Source organism: Crocodylus siamensis, chromosome 1 (assembly GCF_052110815.1).
Source record: "Crocodylus siamensis isolate JL-2025a chromosome 1, ASM5211081v1, whole genome shotgun sequence".
NCBI lineage: Eukaryota > Metazoa > Chordata > Crocodylia > Crocodylidae > Crocodylus > Crocodylus siamensis.
Window position 1 is genome coordinate 281,754,327 of NC_143395.1, and position 27,947 is coordinate 281,782,273.

Consider the following 27,947-nt stretch of genomic DNA (forward strand, 5'->3'; position numbering starts at 1 on the left):
TGTTTTTTTTTTTAAATAAAGCCTTTTTTGTAGCTGTTGTACAGGGAGCTGTAATATGTTCTTTCTGCTGTTAGTTTCCATAGTTATTTTAAAATTTCTTTACTGAACTTAACAATCAGCTAATAAGCAAAACTGAGTTCCTTCAGGTATTGTAATCATAAGAAATCTCTTGAGTTGTCTAGTCTTTCTCTTATACAGGTTAGTAGTAGCAGGTTTCTACAGAATCCATATTAATTATCTGAATGAGACTGGAATTACTCAGGAGATTGTCAGGAGTCCACCACATGTACCCCAAGGAATTCCTAATCTGTCATAATGTATTGTATAAATCTATGTCCACAACATGTACCCAAAGGAATTCCTAATCTGTCATAATGTTATTGTATAAATCTATGGAACACCAACACCTTGAATAATGCATGTAATTATGGTGTGCCCCCGCTACCAAAGGATAAAACCAAAAAAAAAAATATAAAAAAGGGCAAAAAGAATGATCCAGGGTATGAAGAACTAAATTATCTCTCCATGCCTCTGTTAATCCTTGTTGATGCTAAGAGGCATTAAGCCAGCCAGCCACCAAGGATGCAGACAGAAGTGACAATTTTTGCCCAATCTGGCCATAGAAAGCACTTTATCGATGTGACTAAACACAAGTGCACGGCGGCAAACAGCTTCAAAAATGGCCAATCGGATGAAAATCTGACCCCTTGTTGCATGAAATATCAAATAAAGACATTTCAAAATGCAGCAACTTCTGTAACTTGGGTCTGCAAAGCTTCCAGCCTGTTGCTGTTTTCAGAATGGGAGGGGGAGAAAGGCAACAGAGGGAGTTCAGTCTGGGCTTTTTCAGCCTCCACCCCCTCGAAGAGGGTGGGGCAGGTGTATTGGAGCCCCACACCCATATGTCCAATTCATCCATGCCATCCTTAAGCACTATCTGGGGAACCCCAAGAACAAGTTCCCTCTGCTGCCTCTCTCCCCTCCCATTCTGAAAACCGCCAGTGCCCAGTACTTGCTAAGAGCCATGGCCACTGCTATGGGAACCTGACTGCAGACTCCCAGCAGGCAGCTAGATTCCTCTCCCCACTAAAACCAACACTGAACTTCTGTTTGATCTGGGGTAATATTGTAACTCAGAACTCTTTGCAGTAATCATTCTGAGTTACAGCGAGGAGCAGCAATTCTGTCTGCACCTTTAATGTTACTTCACACTGTTTCTTTTTCTCCCCTGCAACATCCAGCAGGTTCCTTGTCCAACTGATATACCATGAGCCAGAACCCAATCCTCCACTTCTCTTGTTCTCCTTTAACTGCTTCTTGTCTGGAACCCCGGAACTTTTTATTTAAGTATCAAAAGGTATGGGAAATCTTGGGTATAGTTTAGCCAAAACTGAACTATGTAGGTCATAGCATGACAGATTTTAAAAGCCAAGGCAGATCAGTCCTGCAACATATCTGAAAATGTACAAGGCAGCAGCACATAAAAGCAGTCTGAAAGTGGAAGTTTACTGGACACCTGCAAGTAAAGGAAGTAAAATAGCATGTGGATAGAGAAAAAAAACTAGCAAGGATAAATGGATTAGTGGGGAAATAAAAGGAAGGAACTAATTTTAAGGTAAAAGAAGCTTTTCAGTCTTCCAAGACTTAGTTTAAAGGCTGTTAGATTTGCCACCTGCTGATATACCGTGCTGTTGATTAATATAATAAGTTGATATTAGTGTCTTTTCAAGTATGAGCAAACTGAAGCAAATCCATGTTATCATGTCCAAATGTACCTTAAAATATTTGAATCAAGGAGGTATTTTTCACTAAAGCAATCTATGGCTTTCTTATTCAGAAGCAGAAAGTAAGACTGTCTACTTAATTACTACACTAATACCTGCAATACTCTGCACACAGATAAAAAGAGCAGTCTTCTGTCCTAAGAAACCACCCTGCAAAAAAGCAAGTTCAAATGAAATTTCTAGTTATATCAAAGAAAAATGCCTTTTGAGGGGCCTTCCCCCCACCTGTTAAAGTACAACTCCTCTAAGAATTTAATATGAGCTTCTTCATGAGTAATTTAAATTTGTTTACATCACCAAAAAATAAAGTAATGGGTACAAGTTCTCAAATAAATTTGTGAAAGCTAAATAGCGAGAAAAGTGTATTAACAGAAGAACAAACTCACAGCTGGCATAGGAACGGCTGTCATCCTCACACATTTTATGCAGATGCTGATACTCTTCTTGAGCCAGCTCAAAACGCTGCTGTTTAATTTGGTAAATTTCTTTCTTGGCATTAAGTGCCTCTTGGGCAACAATTAAATATTCCTTTAGCATGCGTTCCTGCTCTCTTCTCCACTGCTCTCTTGGGTCCTCAATTTGTGTAAGCTCTGAGGAAAAAAAATGTGAAAAAATGCATGAGTCCTTTTATTCCACAAATCAAACTACTTTTGTGGTATCCAACTTGCATACCTGTGCTGACAGATACTAAACAAGAGAAAAGTTTAGTATGAAAGCATCTAATTCACTAAATGTCCACTGTAAGCACAGGTTTATACTTGATTCTTTTCCTTACAGAGCTAAGATGAAAAATAATATTTTATCACAAAATAACCACTCTCACAGACAACTTGTTTTAAAATGGTACCTTAAAGACAAACTCAGAAAAACAAACACAGTTACACATATCTAGTTTAAAATGATGGACATGGTAATACTCTCCACAAGCAGTGTCATTCCCCTCCTGGTAATAAATCTATAATATGCATTGTACTTGAGAAAAAAGATTGGTCAACATGATGATAAAAAGGCCTATACCCTATCTATGATATTTACTTGAATCCAAGACAAGATTTTATTTCCCCATTCAACACTGGGGAGCTGGGGGGAGAATATTTTCATCAATTTGACTGCAAGCCAGGGTGGGGACAGGGCTGCTGTGGCTCAAACTCCAGCCCTGACATAGGTTCAGGGTCAGAGAGGCAGAAGTTGCCCTCCCCACCCTTGTCCACTCCATCTGGTGTCCCAGGGCTTGGTGCTGCCATGGCCACAAACACTGCTGCATGGCTAGGCCAGAGCCAGAGCTACCCTGTGCTCCGTGTCTCAAACTAAAATGGGGCCAGAGCCACACCTGCTGGCCCAGAGGGGGCAGAAACTAGAGGTGGGAGAAAGAATGGAAGAGCCCCCACCTGCTGCTGCTTTCCCCACTGTAGCAGTGGAAGAGATGCATTTAAGATGACCCCCCCCGCCAGTAATTAGATGAAATATTCGATGCAAAATGTAGTAGTTTTCCATGTACAGAATCTAATTATTGTGGGGGAGTCATCTTAAATTCAAAGCCATTTTGGATTCAGGTGAATAAAGTATATTGCAAGTATCACTATTGATACCACATACCTTAAATGATAAAAATGTATTTATGTCATTATCTTATTTTTAGTTGTAATAATTAACAGTGATAACAATCATTAACTGTCATTACCTTAAGGCAAGGGTGTCAAAGGCATAGCCCATGGGGCTGGAAATTTTGCAGTGGGGTAAACAGTGGCAGTGTTGTCACAGCTCCCAGAAACCCAGTAACTAATGCTGCTGCTCATCTCTGAGCCAAATTCTAAGCCCTGTGGGTCAGATATCTGGTGACCGGATGAGCAGCAGCTGCTGTGGCTTTGGAAACAGCTGCAATTAATACTGGTGCTGATTTCCCCACCACCAAATTTTCAGTCCTGTGGGCTAGATAAAATGGTTCCATACTCTGGATCTGGCCCACAGACCTGCTCCACACTACTCATCTGGCCCATGACTCCAGATGAGATGACACCCCTGTCTTAAAGGTATACAGCAGCTGTCATAACTTGAGGAGACTTGGGGAGAGGTTAAACTTCAGTCACAATAAGTTTCTGCAGGTTACATATACCACACAATGTATTTCTATTATGGATTCCCAAATCATTAATAAACGCTCTCTTTGGGACATCACGTAAACTGTTTCTTTGGGATATAAGGCAAGTCATGTGACAGATGAGTGTAATTTTAAGGAAGGTATTTTCCTTTTTTTTCCCCCCTTTCAAACTTTTCTTTCATTGTAAATACTATAGTAGAAATAAAAGACAACTCTTGGTAGTACCGATAACTGTGCGGAATGACACTAAGCAGATCAGAAGCAACTATGAGGCTCTTGGAAAGAGGATTAAGGAGCTTAGAGCACAAGTGGTATTCTCATCAATTCTTCCTATGGAAGGCAAGGGTTCAGACACAGACCATCATATCCCGGAAGTAAATGCATGGCTGAGACGGTAGTGTTGACCTAAATGTTTTGGCTTCCACAACAGCAGGGAAAATAACTGTTTAACTCTGTTGGCTAGAGTGTGGTGCTAATAACACCAAGGTCGCAGGTTTGATTCCCAGTTAGACTAGATGATCTTATGAGGTCCCTTCCAGCTTTACTTCTCTATGAAATGATCTTGGGATCCATCTGACAACAGCATCATTACATGGAGCCTGGTCAAGCTAGTAAGGAGGGCTTTAAACTAAGTTCCAGAGAGGATGGTGATCAAAACCCTCCAGGAACAAAGCACACAGTCCTGAGGGGAAAGACTCAAAACAGCAGTTCAACTCTGGGAAAGGGCCAGAGAGCTACAGAACTGCAACAACTGGCTCAAGAATGAAGTGAGAAGGTCAAAATGCAAAATACATCCAATGCATGTATACAAATGCAAGAAGTATGGGAAATAAACAAGATGAACTGGAAGCCTTAGCCTGTGAGAAGAACTATGATCTGACTGGCATCACTGAGGCCTGGTAGGACAGCTCTTATAACTGGAGGATTGCACTCTGTTTTGGAAGGACAGGGTTGGGAGAAAAGGAGGTGGTGTTGCCTTGTATCTCATAAACTTGCACTTGTTTTCTAGTTCAGAAGGAAGCAAACAGAATATATTTAGATGAAGATAAAAAGGTGAAAAATGCAGCACCTACATAATGGTGGCGATTTATTATAGACCACCTAATCAGGAAGAGGAGGTAGACGAGGCTCTCCTAAAGCAGGTGACAAAGCTATCCAAAAGCTATGGGACAGTACTGATGGGAGACTTCAATTTTCCAGAGACCTGCTAGAAGAACAATGCAGCCAAACACAAAACATCAAGCCAGTTCCTAACTTGCATTAAGGACAACCTTCTGTTCCAGAAAGTAAAGGATACAACTAGGGATCACCTATCTTGGATCTCGTTCTAACCAACGGGGAAGAATTAGTGGAGGATGTCAAGGTGATAGGCATCTGGGAAAGAAGCAATCACTATATGCTAGAACTCCAGATCCTGAGACAGGGAAAGCATGAGGTCAGCAAAATTAGAATCCAGATTTCAAAATGCAGATTTCATCCAACTCAAGTAGCTAATAGGCAAGGTGTCATGGGAAGACAGACTGAAGGATCAAGGCACCTGAGGGGGCTGGGAGCTTCTAAAAGGCGCAGTGTTGGAAGCCCAACAAGAAAGTGTCCCAACACAGTGGAAATATAAGAAGAACGGCAAGAGACCAATGTGGCTGCACAACAAGCTTCCAAAATGCTTCAAATGCAAAAGGAAAGCATACAGGCAATGGAAGAATGGGCTGGTCACCAAGGACTCATACAAGGAACAACCAAGAACCTGCAGGGACAAAAATCAGGAAAGCAAAGATAAAGAATGAGTTGAACCTCACAAAAGAGGTTAAGGACAACAAGAAGAGGTTCTATAAGTAGGCTGCCCAGAAAAGAAGGATCAAGGAAGCTGTGGGTACTTTGTAACAAGCCAAGGTAAACTAACTGAAGATGGAGGGAAGGTGGACCTAGAACAGCTATTTTGCCTCAGTCTTCACAAAAAAATTAGGCTGCAGACACACACACCTAATATGAGTTATCTGGATAAGGAAGGAGGCAAGCTAAGGGAGGAGATAACAAGAGTTGGTCAGAGAGCTTTTGTTGTGTCTGAATGAATTCAAGTCAGCAGGGCTGGATGAACTTCATCCCCGAATCCTGAAGGAACTGGCAGAGATCTGGGTAACCTTGGCAATGATCTTCATGAAGTCGTGGGAGATGGGTCAGGTACCAGAGGACTAGAAAAGGACCAGTGTAGTGCCCCCTCTTTAAAAAAGGCAAAAAGGAGGACCTGGGGAAATACAGACCAGTTGGCTTTACCTCACTACCTGGGACGTACTGCAGCATATCCTAAGGAAGGTTATTTGCAAGCATCTGGAGGAAAAAAGATTGAACAAGCACCCAACATGGATTTATGAAAAACCAACGGTGCCAAACAACCCTGATATACTTCTTTAACCAACTAACTACTTGGGTAGATAAAGGGAACACCATGAATATAACTTATCTGGCCTTCAGCAAGGTTTTTGACAAGGTCCTGCACGACCTTCTCATAAACAAATTGGAGAAACATGGTTTAGATAAAAATACTACAAGGTGGATAGCTAACTGGGTCAATAGCCGCAAGCAAAGGGTAACGATTAATAGTTCTGTAGCAAGCTGCACATAGTAGAGGCAGCTGTCCGAAGCAGGCAGTGTTGGCTGAGATACCGTAGCATCCCCTGGCCAGGATAGTGTTTACTTAGGTTAAGTGAAGTGCGTAAGGTGGCATATGCTCGAAGTGAGGTGAATGCCAAAGGTTCAGGTCAGGTTGAACTCCTGAACCCTGATTACCTCACTACCCACTTTCCAGATCTGAACATGTTCAGATGAAAGGAAAGCTCTGGGTTGATTGGGCAAGCAGAGTGGATTTGATTTAAATTAAATCAACTTAAAATCACTGGACAGGAAGCCTTAACTTCATTACTATTTTCTATAAAAAGTATATTCTCATTGTTTGATGTAGCCTTCATTAAAATAGTCCCAAACAGGGTCTCTTTTACAGCCTAGCAAATCTACTGCCATGATAGGTTTTCCCTTCTATCATTCCATTCCCTCACTGGAACTCAAGTCAGTGGAGAGGCTATACTCAGAAACTTTTCCCTCAAGACTTCTGGAATAATCTGCTCAAAATGTTTCTCTTTTGTTTTTACTGCTCCTCCCTGCCTGCATTTATCTCCAGACTCCTCCTCCTTGCCCAGATCTACTCCACCCCCAACAATCCTATATTCATTTAATTTCTTGAAACTCTGCACTGTTAGAAAAAGGTAAGGGCTTCACTCTGTGTACACAAACTTGCATGGAGACAATAGCGCTGATGAGCAGGAAATCAGGTCTATTATCTCTCGTCTCCATAAAGTGCTATTAACAAGGTTATTCTCTGGAGATGAAACCTCAGTTTGAGAACTGAAACTAAGCACCACAGAAATGCTTAATGAGATCTTCTGCACTGAGCAGGGATGATCTAGGCATAGTTATGCTCATGTTCTACTATGAATATCTCCCATGCTTCTGGGCTCTACTGGTTGTCCCTAGACCCCGCCCTCCCTGCCCCACCACCACCACCACCACTTCTCTGCTGTGGCAGGGTATTTTCAGACCTTCCCAGAGGCACTGAGCATTAGCTACAGCCAAGGTTGGGGACTTTGACTGGGGTGTGCCAATGTTCCTGCTGGGACCAAAATTGGAGGTTCCTAGCTAAGGGGTCTTGCTCCTCTGCTCAGGATCAGACTAATCACCACATTTGGGGACAGGAAGGAATTTTACCCTATGGTCAAATTGGTATGGACTGTGGGGGATTTTGCCTCCCTCTATAGCAGGGTTCATAGCCCTCTACCTGGGATCTCTTAAGCATGTACTGACAACATTTCGTAGAAGTAGGACATTGGCTGCCATGGTTCCCTGCTTTATCTGTGGCATATTAGTGTGTTAGGCCTATGTTGTGTCAGGGTTGACAGCAGTCTTATGAGGAGTTTAAGTTATAATTTATATGGGATGGTTTGGATAGGACTGATCCCTCCTCAGGCCTCTGGGGGTCCCTTCCAACCCTAATTTCTCTATGCCTATGATTTTAATGACAGGAACAAGAAATTAAAAACTACAGTTTCCTCCTCTAACTAATCATAACAATTGTCATAAAGAAAACAGGAGCTGTATTATTTAAGAATGACTTGAAATATAATTTTAAAAAACTAGAAGATATCCATGAATTAAAAAAGAAAGAAAATGTTTAAGATGGCACAGAAATCAATAAATTACTCTTCCTAGAGTTCAACCTAGAGAACAGATCCCAAGAGGAGGCTCCAAATTAAGAAGGTGCTTCACCATCTGCCACATGCTTAGAAAAGGCTTTGTCAGCATATAGCATCTTTCAGACAGAAAAGCTTCTTCTTTGTATAATGCTGACATACTTCTATGGATTGTGAAAGTATAGGCTACTCTTGCCTGGCATAAGACTATGGAGAATAGACTGTAGTACTTACCATATAGAAACTGAAAAGGGAAAATAGTACTGTCTATTCAGTCTAGAGGTAGAGTCACTAATTTAGTTCCTTCTTAAGTGCTTGAAACTGCTGTAATCATTCAAGACAGCCTAAAGCACGGAATAAGTTTTTCCCACAACTGGTTACAGGTGATGTCAAAGGCTCTCAAAGACATTGAGGAAGAGGGAAGGAATTTTGTGGTGGAAAGCCAATGACACTTTTTACGCAGTGGTTGAACAAGAGTCAAGCCTGCTTATGCCCACATCAACAAAATCCAAAAGTAACAGGACAAGATACAGGTCAGGACTAGTACATAGGTGCAGGTAACAAAAGGAGTTGGGACCTACATAGTGTGAAAGGTTCCTGCATAATTTTAAACACCTCTGATTTGATGCTGGTCTTGCATCTTATTCCAGTATTTCTTGTAACTCTTACATACAATTCTACTATTTTGCCCACTAATAATCTAAATTCCAGCTGATATGCAGGACATAACTAGGAATCAGTAAGTAAGGATGGAAAAGGTCTAAGCAGCCAGTCTTGTTCTCCCACTGGATAACAATTCCCCAAAAGTTACTGTGACTTTTTTTAGGGTCTATCTCAGAACTTTTGACTAACAGATTCTTTCAAAAAAACCCTGTCATTGTCTATGTCTATGCTCAATGTAGGTGCATTACCCCCATTTTAATATCCTATTTTCCCCTAAAAGAATGCATCAATACAAGCTTTTCAACATTTTGTGGTATCCACAGTTTAAAACTAGATAAAGTTTTCTTGTAGCAAGTTTCATGAATGTTATATACTAATAAAGCACCACCTCAACATTTCTACAGTGTTATTTCCTTTGGATATCCAAGGATTGCATTATTCTAGGGAGCAAACTCTGTAGCAAATTCTGTAGCAAACACCCAGTCACCATTTAAGATACCAATCTGTGGTTCACAAATAATTAGTTATTAAGCAAGAGGCCAATTCTGCAGCTTACTTAACGGCACTGAGTCTTTCTAAGTAAGGAAATATATTCCATAAAGATTTTCTCAATATAAACCTTTATGAAATCTCCATTTCTCTAGCTTTACTTTTCTGCTTACTTCCCTTCTACAATTAACTCTAACCTACTCTGGCCAAAATTCCCTCTCTCCCCTCTTCACCTATTAGCTCACTAAGGCAATTTTTCTAGTATACCACTTGGGAAATTCTGCCCCATATTATTTCTCATTGTGAAGAGCTCTTCAAATACCCCTTTGATCTTTACCACTCCGCAACCCATTTGGAGAAAATCTCATCTTCCCCTCTCTACAACAGAGCTCAGCAGTAGCAGAAATGATAGGGAGAGGGAGAAGTAGCTACCCCCCTGACTTATAGCTTAGAACAGGGATTGGTAACCAATAGCCTATGAACCCCTGGATCCAGCCCATGGATATGGGACTTCAGCAGCATTCTCAATTTCTTAATTTTCTTAATTTGATCTTATACATAGACTGTATTTTCATTACCTTTGCTCCACTTCCTAACACTAGTAGGAACAAAGAAAAAGAAGTTTGAAAATCTAAATTAAGAAATTTTATTCTATAGGGCAATGACTACTATTCCTATCAAAACTCATTATCCCTGTCTTATTTACCTGCATACCACATGCACTCCACATAAATTAGCCCTCCAAAATTGGGGTACATGTCTTAAGTTGGAAGCTGATTTTTCTGAGCAGAATAGAAGCATGAAGAAGCTATAAAATGGCTCCTGTTTCTTTTCCTTGTCTCCTCATACCCCCAGAAGCTGCTTATAGTTTTCAACAGCAGATACAGCTTTAACCCTTTCATAGTTGAATTGGAGCAGGGACAGATGTAACCTTCAGCTCACTCACCCTCCCTTTCCTGTTCCGGCAAAAGCAGTCAATTAAGCTGTGAAAAGGTTTTCCTGAACAGGAAAGGGAGGGTGAGTGAGCTGAAGATTAGGAGCAAGGACAGAGCCATATGGCAATAGGTCTGGAATTTTTTTTTAACTCCTACATTCTGCCGCCTTCCTTAAAACTAAGATGTGTCTTATTTGGGGGTGTTGGGTATGTTAGAAATACAATGGTAGGGTTTTATTAGCCCTTTTAACCATGGGTTCACTTAGTTCACTATGATTTAAGTCCTTTACAAAAAAAAAAAAAGATTAATGGGAACGTCCTGAATTAAGTATCTTACATGTATATACAGAATGCATGTTGATGGTTGTGACTAGAATAAGCATGTGGGCATCACATTCACTATTAGTCTGATGAAAAGTTTCTCTTTTATTATTTTTCAGCAGTAATAAATAAAAGCGTCCAGGACAGCCTAAGTGAAAATTATTAAAAATATTCTTTAATACCTGACTTTTGATTTTTCCCTTGAACTGTTGGCCAAGTTATTTATACTTACAGTGACTGTATTAATGACTGTTTAAAGATTTTTAAAATTTGGGTCTTTGTTTTAAATGGAGGAAAGGTGGGGAGGGGAGAAGTCTTCCATACAACAGCAAAATTGTATTTTTATTTAACAATCACCCTGAAAAAACCCTCAAAAATATGCAAAGCAATTCTGAAGTTTGCCTCACAGATGAAATATTTTTTTTAAATTTAATACTGACTAGCAAACAGTATTGAAGTCATTTTTGTAGTGAGGACCATTGCTTTTACTGCTTGTATTGCTACCTCCTCCTCTTCTGTCCACACGCTAGCTGCCAGTTCCCACAATACTGAAAGCATTCATTCAGTGATAAGAAGCTTAATGATGGCAGCACTGCAGAAACAGCAGCAATAGTACAAAGCTGTAAAGATAAGACATATACTTTAAAAGTACAATTGACAAGTATGCCAGACATGATATGAAGCTCAGCAAAGGTCCAACAGCAACAATGATGGAAATATTTTCTCCTCCTTTCTCTAAAATTGTAATGTCAGTATCCAGTTGTCTGTCTCACTGTACTGTTTAGCTATGCATAAGCACAGAATATTCAGTGCTTAGAAGGGGACTAGAATTCTGATTTAAATAAAAAGCTACAATAAATTTATCCTTGAATAACGTAAAAAAATTGAGAGGAAAAGGTTTTTTGTGATATCTTTTATTAGACCAACTGTATAGTTGAGAAAGATGTTGGACAACATTTCAGGAAAGGAATTTTACAAACAGCTTGCCTAACATCTCTCCAATATACACTTGGTCCAATACAAGATGCCACAAAACCCCTTTGCCTCGTGTACATTTCCCAAACCCTCATGGTTACAACATTCTCAGCATAGTAGACAAAAAATTGCTAAGTAGCTACTACTGTACAGTGAAACAATGCCACATGCACTCTCGGGCTGTTTTGTTTGTTTTTTTCAAAGGCATGAGAATCAACTATCGGTACTGAAAAGATACAAGACGGGCTAGGATAGCACAGGCACTAAGGCAGCCCAGAGGTCAAAGTTCAAGGACACATCAGGAGCGCTCATGGTGTTGCCCTGTCAGATTCCAAAGAATTCATTAAATCTGCTGAATACTTTGCCAAAAGGACATGAAAAAGGAAAGGAAAGGTTCAACACATACACAAAACTGAGTATGAAAACACTAACACCTGGAGTATCACACAGCTCCTCAATACTTTTCTACGAAAACAAGGATTTTTAGTATTGATTGGGAATGTCCATGTTGAAAATTCTTTCTGAAAAAATATTTTTTCTGAGATAAAGTTATGAACATTGCATGTCACCTAGCCATAGTAACACCATTTCCCACCCACAGATGTTAAAACATTTTATAAGAGGAAAGTATTATCCCCACTTGAAAGATGGGGAAACAGACATGGCAAGAAGAGACTTGCTCAAATTCTCAGAGTGACTTGAAATTCAAATTAGTATCATCATAAACGTAGCTGGTGTTACTGCTAACATCTGCTTGTGAATATTCATAAAAGTAATCAAACTTCTACTCACGATTTATGTGGTCCATATAATAAACTCCAATCTGTTGATCATAAACAGTTTCCCATCCTAAAGGAAGCTCATCGCCAACACAGTCAGCAAATGTTAATGGCTTTGTAATCCTGTAAAAGCATACATGTAAATAAATTCAGGATGTGCAATGAAGGCTACTAAGTTTTCTTATTATTATTTATTTATTGTCCCACAGAATAGGTAACAATAACTTAGACAACCTGTACAATTTGACTCAAGTTATATAAATTGCTAGGGTGACACTGACAATAAACTACAAATGAAAATTTCATTGTAAAAATGTGTGCTGAGAGATACTCCCCAAACAGGTAAGACAACTTTTCCCTTTAAGTTCTGTGTTTAATGATTTAATTATGATGGTATGTAGCCCTGCCAGTTTTCCCAATATGGCAGTAACAATGTAAAAGCAGAGCTGGAATTCACCACTCCTGACAACTGTTAGGAATTTACGGCTTCCAAGTTTTCAGAACGTCAAAAAAGTAGAATTTGCAATCCACAGAAGCTCCAATGTAAACATACATTTCTGCCTTTTTCAAATTTGCCCATATACAACTATTTGTGAAGTACTATAATTTCAAAACAGGACAACCTATTCCACCACACTCCCTGGCAAAAGGGAAGGGATGAAGGGAAGAGGGTAAATCACTGAAGATGTTAAATGTGTTTTGATATTCATGGATTAAAGGATATAAATATCTCTATTATTGGTAAAAGCAATACTAACAAAATATTTTGAATATCATACCACATCTATAGCTACTACTTTACAGATCAACAGTAATAAATAAAATAAAGAATTTTTAGCATTTATTTGAGTACTGGTAGTGTCATTTTCCTAATATTCCATACACAACAGATTCTACATTTGTTCTGCTCTCAAAAATCAAACCTATAGAAAAAATTAAGACAAACAATGGAAAAGAAAAAGATGGACAGAATCAAATGCCTGAGACTTGTACCATATTTATTTTCTAAAGAATCATTCCACTAACAAGTTAATCAATCACTTTACTTGAGTTTCTAGGTAAAGGTTTGGCTTTTTTAAATGAGCTAACTATTCAATGAACTCAACTACAAAGGGGAAAAAAAATCTATGCTTTATTATAAACAAAATACATGACAATTCATCATTTTTTCAGACTTTTACAGAATTCAGTTCAATAGTCAATTTCATAAATATAAGTATTCAATAGACAGGTCAGTTCTAACTTAACGTACTTTAAATGAAGCATACTCACCACATCTTGCATAAGAGCAATTTCTAGATTAGTATATAAACATGCAATAGCCAATTACGCTCCCCTATCAAACATGAGGATTTGGACCACATGGCTAGGGATAGATATTACAAATAAACCAGTTTAAGTGATCAGAAACTGGTTTAAGCCCGTAACAGAACATATGTTCAGTGAACATAAACCAGTTTGAAAAAGGCTGAAACTAGTTTGAGATAAACCTGGTTGAATGTAGTATCAGACAACTGATTTACCTCAAACTGGTTTATACAATGTCTGTCCCAGACCCCTTGCTAGTTTAAGATAAACCAGACACCCCCAACATCCCAGCATGCTCTCTGGGCTAGGTAGGCCTCTCTGTTACACAGCAGGGCTGGCCCTTCCCCTCTGCTCCCTGGTGGCAGCTACCCCTGCCCCCTCACCACTCCCTGCTAAGCAGGAATTCCCCCCCCCCACCCCCACCCCGCCGAGGAGATGTCTGTGTATTAGCAACAGAGATATGGGTGTTCTGTAAAATTTTTAATTAAAAAATTTTCTGGAAAATTTTTCAATGCCGTAAATAGAACGTGATCTGATTTAGCATGTTTCTTTGACATATATTTAGTAAACAATACTAAAAGAGTACCCCATGTTAAGTTTATGTCCCAATAGCCACAAGTACCGTATTTTTCGGACCATAAGACACACCTGACCATAAGACGCACCCAGTTTTTAGAGCAGGAAAACAAGAAAAAAAAATATTCTGAACCAAATAGTACCGGTATACTAAAATATTTATTAAAATAAAGCAAAATACGGTAATATTTAACAGCGTAAACTCAACAGTGGTGTTAAGAACCATCATCACTTCCATTAACAAATGAGGAAAGACTTAGAGGCTCAAGCACTTTTCTAGTTTTCTGGAAACCCTAAAAACTCATCATCACTAGTGTCAGAATTTATGAAGCTCTGTTGCTCTCTGTGTCTCTCTCCTGCCATGACGGGCTCCTTGCCTGCCTGTCAGGGCACTGTGCTGCATCACATAGTCCCGGCCGGGACGTTACCTGGTACCGTACCTAGCTGCCTCCTGTCTCAACGTTCTAATCCTGTCAGTCTGTCAGTGTCACACACACAAATGCAGGGGAGGCGTGCGCTGTGCTGATCATGTGACCTGACTGACTGACTGACATTGAGACTCCAGGAGGCGGGACTTCCCCCACACACACAGCAATCCACAGCATGGGAACGGCAGCGGACAGCGGACAGTAAGCGGGCGCATGGGACCGCAAACAAATGTTCTGGGGTACCACACCTTCAGACCATAAGACGCACCCTCGTTTTCCCCCCACTTTTGGGGGGAAAAAAGTGCGTCTTATGGTCCGAAAAATACGGTAATCGTTTCCATCTTCTCTAAAATAGTATTTTCACCACTGCTAAAACAATAGTTTTAGAAACTCCGGATATAAAAACGGATATGCAACCTGAAAAGTCACACACAGCTATTCTTAAATGTATAAAGTACTTTATCATTTATTTAGTAATTTATGGTTTAAATAGTTAATCCTACTTAGTATCTCAGCTATGATTTCCAAATGTCCTTTGTACAATAGTAAGTGATATGCATAATTAATACTAATGTTTCCTTTTGCTTTTAAAAATTAGGATACAGAATTTGATGCTTTTTACGCATATCAAAGCACATGTTTCTGAACCTGCTGGGACAGTAACCCACAACATTATCACTTAAAGTTATAACAACAACACATGTTATGTAGACTCTAAACTACATGCTACCTCCTCCGCAAAAGGAAAAGCAACGATAAACAGGAAGTCTTAAGAATTTTAGGTTCTACAGAAGTAAACTATTTACACTAAGTAATTAGAGTTTAACAACTCTAATTGAGGGGAGGTGCTGATTTTGAATGTTCTATAAGAAGTTAAAATCTAATAAAATAAGAAACTTTTACAGATTAACAGATTACATTCACAGCATTTTAACATAAAATGCTCTCTAGGACTACCACTACTTTTAAAATTTCTCATTACCAGTAGATATGTTACTTCATATAGCTCTACCCTTTCTAGCAAAAATGGTCTACCCATTTTCAGCATTCCCTAAGAAAAACTGTCATTATGGAACAGCATAGATATTCTTTCAGTAATCTAATCTGTCTGAAACTTGAGAAGGCAAAATACTGTCAAAATAGCTGATTTCTCAGGAATTCAGTTCAATTATGAGTTATAGTCATTAATTCATTAATGACTATAATTAAATCAACTACCATTGATAGTTTTGTTCTAGAGAGACCATGTTTACAGCTACACAAGCAAGTCTAGACATTGGTTCCCAAAGTATCAGGCTATAGACAAGATTTCTTTTTAAACAGGTTTTGAGATATGCACACTTATACATACTATACCTTATTCATAAAGAAAACCTACAGATGGTATTCTACCCTTCCCATAGTATAACAGCCTTAATCCATAGATCTTAAAACTTCAGGAAGGTGTACTTTAAATCACTGTCACAGAATAAAGCAGTAATCCTCAACCAGGTTGACATGAGATCCTTAAGAGTTATGTGCAATATTAGCACTGTTAGGTATGAAAACATCTATACATGATTCACAAAATAAGCCCAGAGATTTTAAATAGGAATCCACAGCGCCAATAATTCTGACCTATTGTGGCCTTTTCAACTGTTTGCAATAGAAGAATGCTCTATTATTTTTCCAAAGCCAAATATTAATGATTCAACTAAGAGCTAGCATTTGCGGGGGGCGGGGGGGGGCAGAGGGGAGGGGCTTCAAGGGCTGAAAACCACTGTAATGGAGGATGGGTAACAATGAAAGAAAGGGAATGACTTAGCTGTAATAACTTTTTGTTAAAAGGGTTTGTTTGTTTTTTTTAAAAAAATCTATGTGAACAGTTACTGTCTGAAGGAAAACTTAAGTCTGTTGAGAATTAAAGCTATTCTCCAGAAAGAAAAAGAGGAAATGTAGAAAGGTTTCCTTTGGAAGCCAACCAAAATCACAGTCAACAATTTGGTAAAAATGTACATGCAATTAATTGGGGGAAAAATAGTCAAAGTTGTACCACCCTGATGTACTTAAATGAAGGCACAACATTATGGACCATTAATTGATATAAACCTCGTATAAATCAATGCATCATGAAGATTCCCAACTAAATTAACACAAATCAAAACAAACTATGTTTATATCAACTTAAGTTTCATACCGTGTTCTTCACTGGTTTAAGTAAATCAGTTTAAGAAGAACACCTTCAGTTAAACTGGCAAAACTCTGAACAAAGCACAGGAAAATTTTTTTCCTCAGCTAAGCAAACTCCAAGTTCCCAGAGTAATAAAAAAGTAAAACTGTAAAACTGTTTCTATGTTACAGATATGGATGCAGCAAGTCAGCCAAAAAAATACAGCAAAAGCCTACTGGAATTAAATGTACTCTGGAAGTACCACACCCCTCTTTCCAATTTCTGATTAGCTTAAATACTACAAAATGGGAGAGGTCTCCCTTCCTGCTTCTATACAAGGAATTGTACAAAGGATGAGTACATCTGTAAAAAATACTTTAAAACATTTAAACTAGGAACTAGGCAGCAAAAGAATAAATGTTCTTACCTTTTACCAAGCAATTATTTCTTATTTATAGTCACAAGTAAAATCAACTTAGGCTTTCCTATTTTTCCATCTGATCACAATATTAAACCACATTACCATTAGGCACAATTAGTGATCTCTATTTAGAAGAAAGTGGACGTTAAATGACTCAGTACAATGAAAGGTCTACTGGAAGAAACATTCAGAGATGTATGGAGTTTAAGACCAGAAGAAAATACCAGACCATTTATTCTGACCTCTTCTGCATCACAGGTCATTGCATTTCACCCAGTTACCTCTGAATTGAGACCAATACCTTGGGTTTCGTTAAACCATACCTTCTAAAAAAGGTATCTCATTTTGATCCAAAGGAAAACACAAAATTAAAAATCTCTATCATTTTCCTTGGAATTTGTCCCAAGGAGCTGAAGTGGAAGTTTCTGTTAGTTCATTCTAGCTTCACTGTTTAAAAAAAAAGATGCTATTTAAACTGTATTGGAATAATCTTGGTTCAGCTTTCAGTCATTCATTACAAAACGAGTATGGTGCCTGGCTGCATTATTCTGTAATAATGTGGAGATGACCCCTAACATCTTGTCAAGTTTAATTCTAGTGCCAGGTAAAAGTTATTATATCAATCACATCTCACTCACTTGTTCTGTTCCCCATATGCCTTTGGCAAACAAGATGTCAGGCATTTTATTTTACTGATAAAATGGTGACAATTAAAAATCATCCAGTACACAATAAACTGCCATAATAGCATTTTCTGGTACCATTCTTGATACTATGACATGAAATCAAGATTAAGGTTTTCTCACTTCTGATTTAACACAATACTCTCCTGACATTGCATCTACTTCTTTTTTGTCGTCTTAAAACCTTCAGAAACTTGCACCTTGAAGCTCATTAGAAAGCCTCTGGAATCTGAATCCCACTGGCTTAAACACTGATAGCATCTTTAAGAACCAAGATGCTTTGCTGATTGGGATGGCTACCCACTGTTGCCAGCTGCTTAGGTGCGTCAAATTCACCCAGCTTCCCCCTCAAATCCACACTCCCTACAGGTCAGATGTGAATTGCAGGGCTCCTCAGAGGCTGCATCCAGACCACAAAAGTCCAGAGTCTGGATCCAAACCCACTTCTGAAAGCAAGACAAGTAGCAGTAGGGCATTCAGCAGCATCAGCTCCAAAAGACACAAGGATTAAAAAACACCGTTACTCACACTGCTCCCTCCACACCTGCTGCTGAAACATGTTCCCATGGGGCATCATACCCTGGATTTCAGTGGCAAGCAGTATCACACTCCCTCTGCTCCCAAATTCTCAGCATGCCCAAGAGCCCCACTGGCCAAATGAAACTGCTTCACAGACCATAGCTGGTCCATGAGCTGCATCTGTCACCACTGCTTTAGGTCTAAGACTCATACATATGTGCAATAAAGCAAATATTCCTGTAAATCCTGGTTTCAATAATCTGTAGTCTGCCAATTACAAAACCAAACTAACTATAAGAATGCAGAAATGCAACTATAAGACAAGAGACTCAACATGAACATTGCATGGGGCTGCAAAGTGAGTAGTTTCTAACTTAATCAGAAGAGATTTCCTCCCACACACTCATTTGTTCATGTTAACATGTGCGCTGGATAAATGACAGGCTCTCCTCCACAACAGCAGTCAGCAACCTTTTCAGGCTGTAGGCCAGAGTGACCCAGAAGCAATGCCAGATGGTGGGTGCTAGGACTCAGCTGCCACCACTGCTTTTCCCCATGGAGGCATGGGGAGAGGTCCTGAAGTCAGCAGTTCTCCCAGAGGTGGCAAGGGAAAGTGACTACTGCTGAAGCCCCCCACTGCTGAATGCTAACAAACCCTCATATGAGAAAGCTGGGTTAACTGGCTCTGAGGGCCACATACAGCCCAAAGGCTGTAGGTAGTTAACCCCTACTCTAAACAATAAATGCTTTCAACTATAATCACTCTAATACCATTACAAAAGTGAATGTAATAAATGTTCTCTAAAAAAAGTGTAGGTTGTCAATAAAGGGGTAGGGGGAGAATAACCCTGTAAATGAATTTCTGTATAATCTCTTGCATCAAAATTTAATCCACTTTATAAAAAAAGAAACTTAATTTTTATTTTAAAAAATGGAAATTTCAGTTTATAGCAAGAACAGACTCAATCACATCAAAAGCTACAAAATGCCTATTACTAAAATGATTCTGAGTTCAGAATCAGATGTCAGCTAATGATTTCTTCTGCCTCTCCCCAGCCTCAAAATCCAGTTTGGTTGTTGTTATACACCAAATATATCAAAGTTATTTCTTTGCAACACCTTGATCAGAAACTAAGGTAAACAATGAGGAAAACAAAAAGCTGGAACACAGTGAAGACCATTATCTGTTCCTTTAAACCCCTGATCTGGAAAAAAGCCAGAAATTCAACTGGTGGAGAGCTGATTAAGACAATCCTAAGTTTTTGTCCAAAGACTTTCCTTCAAGATCGTGTATAAGGAATCTAATAGGTTTTAAGGATGGAGCAAGAGTGTGCAGTGCTACAGAGCTTCTGGGCAAATACATCAACTACATAAATTATGACAGTCATGCAGAAGCAGCCCACAATTAATAAGATTCAGCATTTTCCAAAAGAAGGAAGACATTTTGAATGAAAAACAGGGAAAGAGAGACTATTAGCTACAAGGTTTTTTGGATGTACTAATGGCAAAAGGAGAAGAAAATTCTACTGTCCGTTTCTCACTGAGCAACTAGAAAAAATGTTTGCTGATCCTATTCTGAAAAGGAGATTGAGATAGATGCTTTTACCTTATCAATAAGAACTAAGCAAAATATTAAAGTTTACTCCTAGCACTGCCCAAGTCACAGGAAACTGAAAACAACTACAGGCAATTCAAAACAGGAAAAGGTTAAGATGATGCTGAAGTTATGAATTCAGCTCAAGCTGATTCACTAAAAGTAAACATACTGCTGTAGCTACTGGCTACAGCTGATTAGGATAAAGTGGATGGTGAAATGGGTGCAGGGATGAAATGAGAGGACATGCCACATAATTAGTGTCAACCTGAATTTTGTCCTAATTAAATTTGTTACTTTTCATATTTTACATAGAATTATGTAAAAAATAGCCATCGTCACAAACTTAAGTTTGCTTGTGAGCCTGATATTTGAATTATCTCCCCCATCACCACCACATATAAAACTATGGAAATGAAATGTGGAAGAGGGCTTTTTTGTTGTTTCAAAGTCATTCACAGGAAAAGCTGGTGGGGGGGGAGGGGGAGGGGGAGTTTAGTCACATTCCAATCCAAAAGGAACTATAATGACTTCCTTCACCTTTATAGCTACAGCCTGGCTAAAAGTACATTCCAAGGCCCACAGGAACTTCTTTGAAGAAAGCCAGTTTGTGGCCACTGAACTGTTCAGCTGTATCCCTCCTGCAGCCCTCACCCTCAAACACTCCTCCAAACAAACTAATCCAAAGAGAACTTGCACACTCCATGCCTAAGAAATCCCCTGCTCCTTCCCAGCAGGACAGGACAGTATTGAACAAATAATGAAAACACTCCACTGGTCCTGCAGGAATGTGCTTTCTCAGCAATTTGTCAAAAATATATTCTTAAAAAAAATGCTAGCATATCTTTAACAACATGGCAGCAACCATGCCAAAAACACATTTTCATACACGATCAAAAAAAATGCATCACAAGCAACAAGACGCACATTGTACTACTTTCAGATATATTATGTTACTGTGCTGTCCATCCTATGTAATAGACTCCACTGTAACATTTCAGAATATGTTAAATGTTCAAATCATAAGGTAGGTATTATGATGGAAGCTCCACCCTTGGAGGGTTTCAAAACTCAACTAGACAAAACTTTGGCTGGGATGATCTAGTTGGGGATGGTCCTGCTTTGAGCAGGGGGTTGGACTAGATCAGTGGTACTCAACCTTTCTGGTGCCAGGATACATTTGTAAACATCAACAGCCAGTCCCAACCCAGTGTCCCTCACTCCTGACCCACTGCTCCCTGCCCCAGCCCTCCAGTGTGTGGGGCAAAGGGGTGGGTGCATGGGGCAGCCCCTTCCAGGCTGGAGCTCTGCCAGCCAGCAAGGGAAAGGCCATAGTTTCCCAAGGTTTTTCACCTTTGAAGGAGAACCTATTTTTTAGAGTTTGTGGATCCATTTTTTGTTCACAACCCTTTTATTTATTCTTGTGACCCACTTTTGGGTCTCGAGCCATGAGTTGAAAAATGCTGGACTAGATGGCCTCCTGAGGTCCCTTCTAACCCTAACTTTCTATGATTCTATACATACCTATAAAGGTGAACTCTTGAACAAAAAACTAAATGCTAGTGATGGATTTCCCTTGAGCAGGAAGATAGCGAGGTCAAAAGAAATGGGTTGGTTCTATGAAAAAAAATGTACTCTGTGTGTTTCTGTCCTTTTAAGTTTTTTCTGTAGAAGTTCATTCTGGTATGTAGTTGTCAGTTAGTTTCACTGGCATATTTACCATGAGGGGATCTGGTACATTGGATCAGATAGATTACATTTTGAAAAAGGCATGCGTAGGGTTACCATACATCTGTGTTTTCCCCAACATGTCCTCTTATTTGGCCCCCTGTCCAGGTGGGTTTTTAAAATGCAAGCAAGTGTCCAGGTTTTTGCTCTGCCTCTGGCTTTCCTCCAGCACTTCTAGCTTGGTTGTTTGGGGCTGGGAGCAGCAAGGCAAGGTGACTGGCTGTCAGGGGATCATGTGCTCTGAGCTTGGGCCCTGGTAGCTCCTCACAAATAAGAGGCACGGAGACTGTGTGCATATGCGCTACATGGACAGCACGGCTAGGGGGGACAGGGGGCTGTGGGTCAGGAATGAGGAGCACCAGCAGGGTGGGAGGAGGCAGGCAGCTACAGTTCGGGAAAGGCACTGGCAGGGCTGATGCACAGGGGTCTGTGAGTTGTGAGTGAGGGGCACTGGCAGGGCTGGGGGGACAGGAGGCTGTGGATAGAAGTGAGAAGCACTGGCAGGGCTGGGAGAAGGACAGGGGATGCAGGTCAGAAGTAAGAGGCACCGGCAGGTCTGGGGGGCAGGGTACAGTCATTCAGGAGCAAAAGCAGCAGCAGGGCTGCAGGTACTGTGGCTTAGGAGTGAGAAGCAGAAGCAGGGCACAGGCATATACCACTGCCCTTCCCCCCCTTGCAATCATATACCCTTTCCCTCTCCTCCACCCTACAAGTTTCCTTTTTTGATACGGGAAATATGGTAACCCTAGACATGCATAGGAACCATGGATTCCAATGAGTCTATTATGGGAGATTAAGCATCTAAGTTGCAAAGTCAAGGCTGTGTCCCATTTGATGTCTGTTGAGCAGTGGGGAGTTTGCTTCTGATAAGCTAGGCAAGGCTTGGGGCTTGTTTGAAAGCCAGGAGCAGAGGGGCTGGGAACATTTCTCTCAAGGCTTGATCTTCATTGAGCAGTCTTGTCCAACATGTGGCCCTCCAAGCCATTTTCTGAGGCCCGAGGTGCTGCAACAGGAAACAAAAGTAAACACTGTACTTTTGTTGGGGGGGGGGGGGGTTACTTTTGTGATACTGCTTCCTGTGAGGTCTTTGAATATGGCTCACCGGTCCACTGGGTGATAAAAAGTTTATGATCCGGCCCCACATGCAAAAAGGCTGGACACCCCTGCCATAGAGTATAAGCTGTAGCTGCTTGATGATTCTTTTAAATCAGTTTTAGTGTATGGTGACAGGGGATCAACAGAGGTGTGCAGTCATGGATGGGTGTGGGAGGGAGGGTTTCTATTACAGAAGGTTACTATGGAGTATTCAGGTGGCTCTTTCAAAATAAGGTTAGGGTCTCTCTCTCAACTGAAGTATCTTTGTGGTATGAAAGCAGATTTTAAGTATATGGTCAGATGAACACCATATACTTTATTGTTCTTTTAAGGAAAAAAAAAGAATGCATGTAGAATAGTATTGCTGAGAGGAACCAAATACACATACTTGATTTTAGCAGCATTAGGCTGGTATAAATTGTAACTGGTATAAGACAGAAGCAGAACACAATAACAACTCAAAGCTGATTGCATTTGAACAGGTAATAATATTTTTATGAACTATCAAACCTATACTTTAAGTGTGAATGTTATTCATCTCTGAAAATGTGATTCTACAATTTACCCTATATTGAGAAACACCTGTAACTACCTATGACTAGTTGCAGAAATTGCACCACACACAGCACACAAGCATCAATCCTGAAATTTGACCCATGTGGAGAGATTTCCATGAATGGGGAAAGTCAACGACAGTCTGCTGACAAGGGTAAGATTGCAAGAATGGGACATTACAATCTTCTCTCACCAACAAATTATTTGATACTATTTAGACTTTGGTGACTACTATGCAAGTGTAGTGAACTAATTTGATTCACATTGTTTACAATGCTGCAAAATGAAGAAAAACATCAAAATAGTAATGGTATCAGAAACCGTCACTACACAAAGCAAATAAGTAAAGAACAATTTGTTCTGGCATCTGAAAACTGTATACCAATTTTGTTGCCCAAATTTTACAGATTCTTATGCTCTGTACTATGGGACATACTGTATCAATTCAGAGACTGCCAAGACAACAAGACTTCACTTCTTATTCAGGATTGTAAGGGGCTGGAAGAGACCACAGAAGATCATCGGGTCTGGCCCCCCTATACCACGCAGGAAAGACAACCAGGGTCAGATGACCCCAGCAAGGTGACCGTCCAGTCTCCTCTTGAAGATTTCCAGGGTAGGCTATTCCACTACCTCTGGAGGGAGCTAATTCCAGTCTGGACACCCTGTGAAGAAGTGTTTCCTGATGTTGAGCTTGAAACAGTCTTCCAGGAGTTTGTGGCCATTACTCCTGGTTTTCCACAAGGGTGCCCTGGTGTAGAGTTGTTCATCGAGCCCTTGATGCAAATCCCCTGATGTAGCAGTAAGCTGCTACCAGGTCCCCTCTCAGCCTTCTCTTTTTCAGGCTGAAGAGTCCCAGGTCCCTCAGCCTTTCCTCATATGACTTGCTGTGCAAGTCTCTGATCATATGGGTGGCTCTTCTCTGGACTCTCTCAAGCTTTTCCACGTCCTTGTTGAAGTGCGGTGCCCAGAACTGGATGCAGTACTCCAGCTGCGGTCTCACCAATGCTGACTAGAGTGGAAGAATCACTTCCTTGGTTTTGCTGGAAATGCATCGATTGATGCATGCCAGATTATTATTTCAGCCTGTGCATTCTCTTTTTACATCTCATCATCCGTCTGTGATAATCTGCCAACCAGGAAGTTATTACCAAATACACCACAAACACTGTAATACAGTAACATACTCCAAGTATTTTCTGCTACCTTACGTAATCCATATGAAGAAAATATGCATATGTAACATGAAAAGCTGTTATCTGTATTAAGCTTTTGTTTCTGCATGGAAATAACCTATCTGAAAAGGATATAGCCTCCATGTCTGCATAAGTCAAGAGAGGAGAACCTAATCAAAATGGTAGCTATCTGTTGGATTTGGGCTATTTCGAACTTAATATCCATTAAAAATTATTCTGTTTATCATCAATCTGAGAAGGAATTATAGTACTTCATATTAATCATCTTCAGCATCTGCATACCATTGTGCTGAAACTAATAAAGCTAAACCTGAAAGTCTTCCACACCCATATCTGTTCCTACTGCCTCTTACCTACCATGTAAGCCTACAAGCAATGAAAGTTAAATAATGTATTATTATTCTTCCTGATTGTATTCTGAAGAGGGAGAAGGGGCTACAAAATGTTTTATTCCATTAAAACTTAGAAACCATACTTTTGACTCAACTCTCCCATGTAAGCAATATATGCAGCAGCAGAGGAACTCCTGCAGTATGTCACGAATAACAAACGAATAAAAAATCCTTTCAAACAGCCACAACTTTAAAAGGTGATTCCAATGCACAGCATAAACAGTGTACAGATATACACCCAAAAACATGTGCCTGCAAGAAACTGTACACCACTAAATCAAAAGGACTCAAGCTACATTTTATAAAATCCGGACCCCAGTTAGAGGTCAACAAGGTGTAGAAGAAACACAGCATACACACAGTCACTCTCCCAGGAGAACCTCTCCAGGAAATGATTTAATCCTGGTTGCTTCCAGGTTATTTTTCTCCTGGAGCAGCCGTTTTTACCCTGAGAAGGGGGAGAAAAAGCCTGAGCATCTGTACACTTGTGGCTTCTCCTGGGAAAGCAGCGACTGCCAAAAGAAACGGAATATCTATATGAGGCCTAAGAAGAGCAGAAGAGGAAGGAGACCTTAGCAGGGGGTCTGTCTGATAGCAGCTTAGAATATGGGACTGAGGATCTGGAATTAGGCAAAAACACACCCTGTCACTGCTACAAAGCCAGCAAAAGGTGGCACAGGTCACTGGACAATGAGGTAAAAGAGCTAGGTGACTACTAGGTTTAGTATCCCTGTATACTAGAGACTTTCAGTGGGTGCTGGCTTAGTAACTGCCAGTTAGATCTTTAGTGCTGGAACATAAAAGTAAACGTTGCCTCAGGTATTTGCACTATTTTGCCAATCCTGAAAAAGCATTCTTCTGTTACTCAAGATCTTTTAATGTTTCTGGGAACTTCCCACAGCTAATGAGTTCAGAGCCTGCAATGCTCGCCTCCACATAGACGTGGCTCATAGGAAACATTAAACGTTTAGTAAGGACCAATACCACACAACTCTCACAGTGGGGTCAGTAACAGTACTGTTACAAGAGCTTTTTGTACAAGTGAACTGGAGATGCCAAAGTTTCTATTTGGCCAAATGCTAAATACTGGCCAGAAACTGAATAATTACAAGAAAGTAAACTCAAAAGTTCAGACTGAATGACTATGGTATTTTGAGTAGGGGGTTGGAATTTAAACCCAGAATGAAAACTTTTCAGTGGAGGCCCATCACTACATAAAACAGCATCAACCATTAGAAGTGCTTTAACTTGGACCATATTTATATTAATAATTAAGAAAGAGACAAATGGACTGATTAAACTGTTTTGTTATTGTACACATTCAAAGCTGTAACATTCTTTTAAACATTCATGTGTATGCTTCAGCCAGCAAAAGTCACAAAAGCTAAACAAACAGCAATAGGCATGGCTCTCAGTCACTACAGTTCAAAAAACTGCAAACTACTTTATTTACAGTTCAACTGATGTACCATTGCTGCGACTGGTTTCTCAAAAAATATTTTATTTAAACCTCATTTTTCATTGGCAATTTAGCAGCATGTTAACATTTGTTCAATCTGAGGGCATCTCTTAACATCATAATGACCAGTACCTGAGCTGATGTGATGCAACCTTAAGATTCACAAGTAAATCCATATTCCTGTTTCAGTATTTCTGCTTTTTTCAGTAACTTCTGGGTCAGAGTATATTTTTATTGTGTGTAATTGGTAGTACATGTTCCAGTGACTCAGTTTTACTAAACACTCTCTGCAATGCTCTCTTGGAAAGGAGTCAGTGATGTGCAGCGATCCTGGTTTTCTCCAATTGAAAAAAATCCACAATTTTCAGTTAAAAAAAAAAGTAACCCCACATACAGTTTTTTTCTGTGATTATTATGAAACACGTGTTTCATTTTAAAATATTAGTGGTGTTTCATTTCAGTAATGGAAAAGTTTGAATTTGGGCTTGCTTTTTTTTTTTAAAACCAAATATAGGGAATTTTTTTAAATTGGAGAAAACCAGGATCCCTGGTGATGTGGCAGTGTTGGGTTCCTTAGTTCTCAGCACACATTAAAGCTGACTTACTAAAGCATGACTTTCTAAACATCTGACCAAAAACAAGGTTGCACTCAATTTTGTGAAGGTACCTGTAATTGTTTGTGCACCGAGTTCTACCGTGAAATATTCAGGTTGGATGTTTATATTTCTGGCTAGCTTCCCATGCCAGCTTTTGTGTACTACACAGATCACTGGTTAAATAAGTTATCCAGTAGTTGCCTGTATGGTGCCATGATAGACAGACATATAATCCCAACTCATCCAGCTAACATTTTACTATACTTCTCAACATGAAAGTGGTAAGAAAACAGGTTTCTCCCTGAACATTCACAAGTTTCATCTAATGGCATTACACCATATTTACTCCAAAAGAGGATGAGGCTTTATTTCCCAATCAGCACAGGGAAAAATTGCCCCTCGCCTACAAGGAAACTTCATTAGATACACTATCTATCATTAAACTGCTACCAAAAAGCAGCATGTGCTCAGTAATGGAAATTTCATAGATTTCATAGACATTAGGGCTGGAAGGGACCTCGGAAGATCATCGAGTCCAGCCCCCTGCCCAAAGGGCAGGAAGTCAGCTGGGGTCATAGGATCCCAGCAAGATAAGCATCCAATTTACTCTTGAAGGTGTTCAATGTAGGCGCTTGAACCACCTCCGCTGGCAGACTGTTCCAGACCTTGGGGGCTCGGACAGTAAAGAAATTCTTCCTTATGTCCAGCCTGAAACGGTCTTGCAGGAGTTTGTGACCGTTCGACCTCGTCATCCCTTGGGGCGCTCTGGTGAACAGACGTTCCCCCAGATCCTGGTGGTCACCCCTGATAAACTTGTAGGTGGCCATCAGATCACCCCTGAGCCTGCCCTTTTCCAGGCTAAAGAGTCCCATGGCTCTCAGCCTATCATCGTAAGATCTGTTTTCCTGACCTCTGATCATGCGCGTGGCTCTCCTCTGGACTCTCTCAAGCTTCTCCACATCCTTTT

At 40.0% G+C, this 27,947-nt stretch overlaps 1 protein-coding gene across 2 annotated transcripts in view; it reads right to left on the minus strand.

Moving 5' to 3' along the window:
- The window catches only part of WWC3 (WWC family member 3), a 159,302-nt gene that overhangs the window by 101,389 nt on the left and 29,966 nt on the right, over nucleotides 1-27,947 (minus strand). For both annotated transcript variants that reach the window (XM_090063951.1, XM_090063946.1), the window contains exons 2-3: nucleotides 12,295-12,404; nucleotides 2,171-2,374 (exon numbers count right to left, since the gene is read on the minus strand). In XM_090063951.1, the coding sequence (XP_089920077.1) occupies nucleotides 2,171-2,374; nucleotides 12,295-12,404 (314 nt within the window). The remainder of the gene's footprint in view (nucleotides 1-2,170; nucleotides 2,375-12,294; nucleotides 12,405-27,947) is intronic.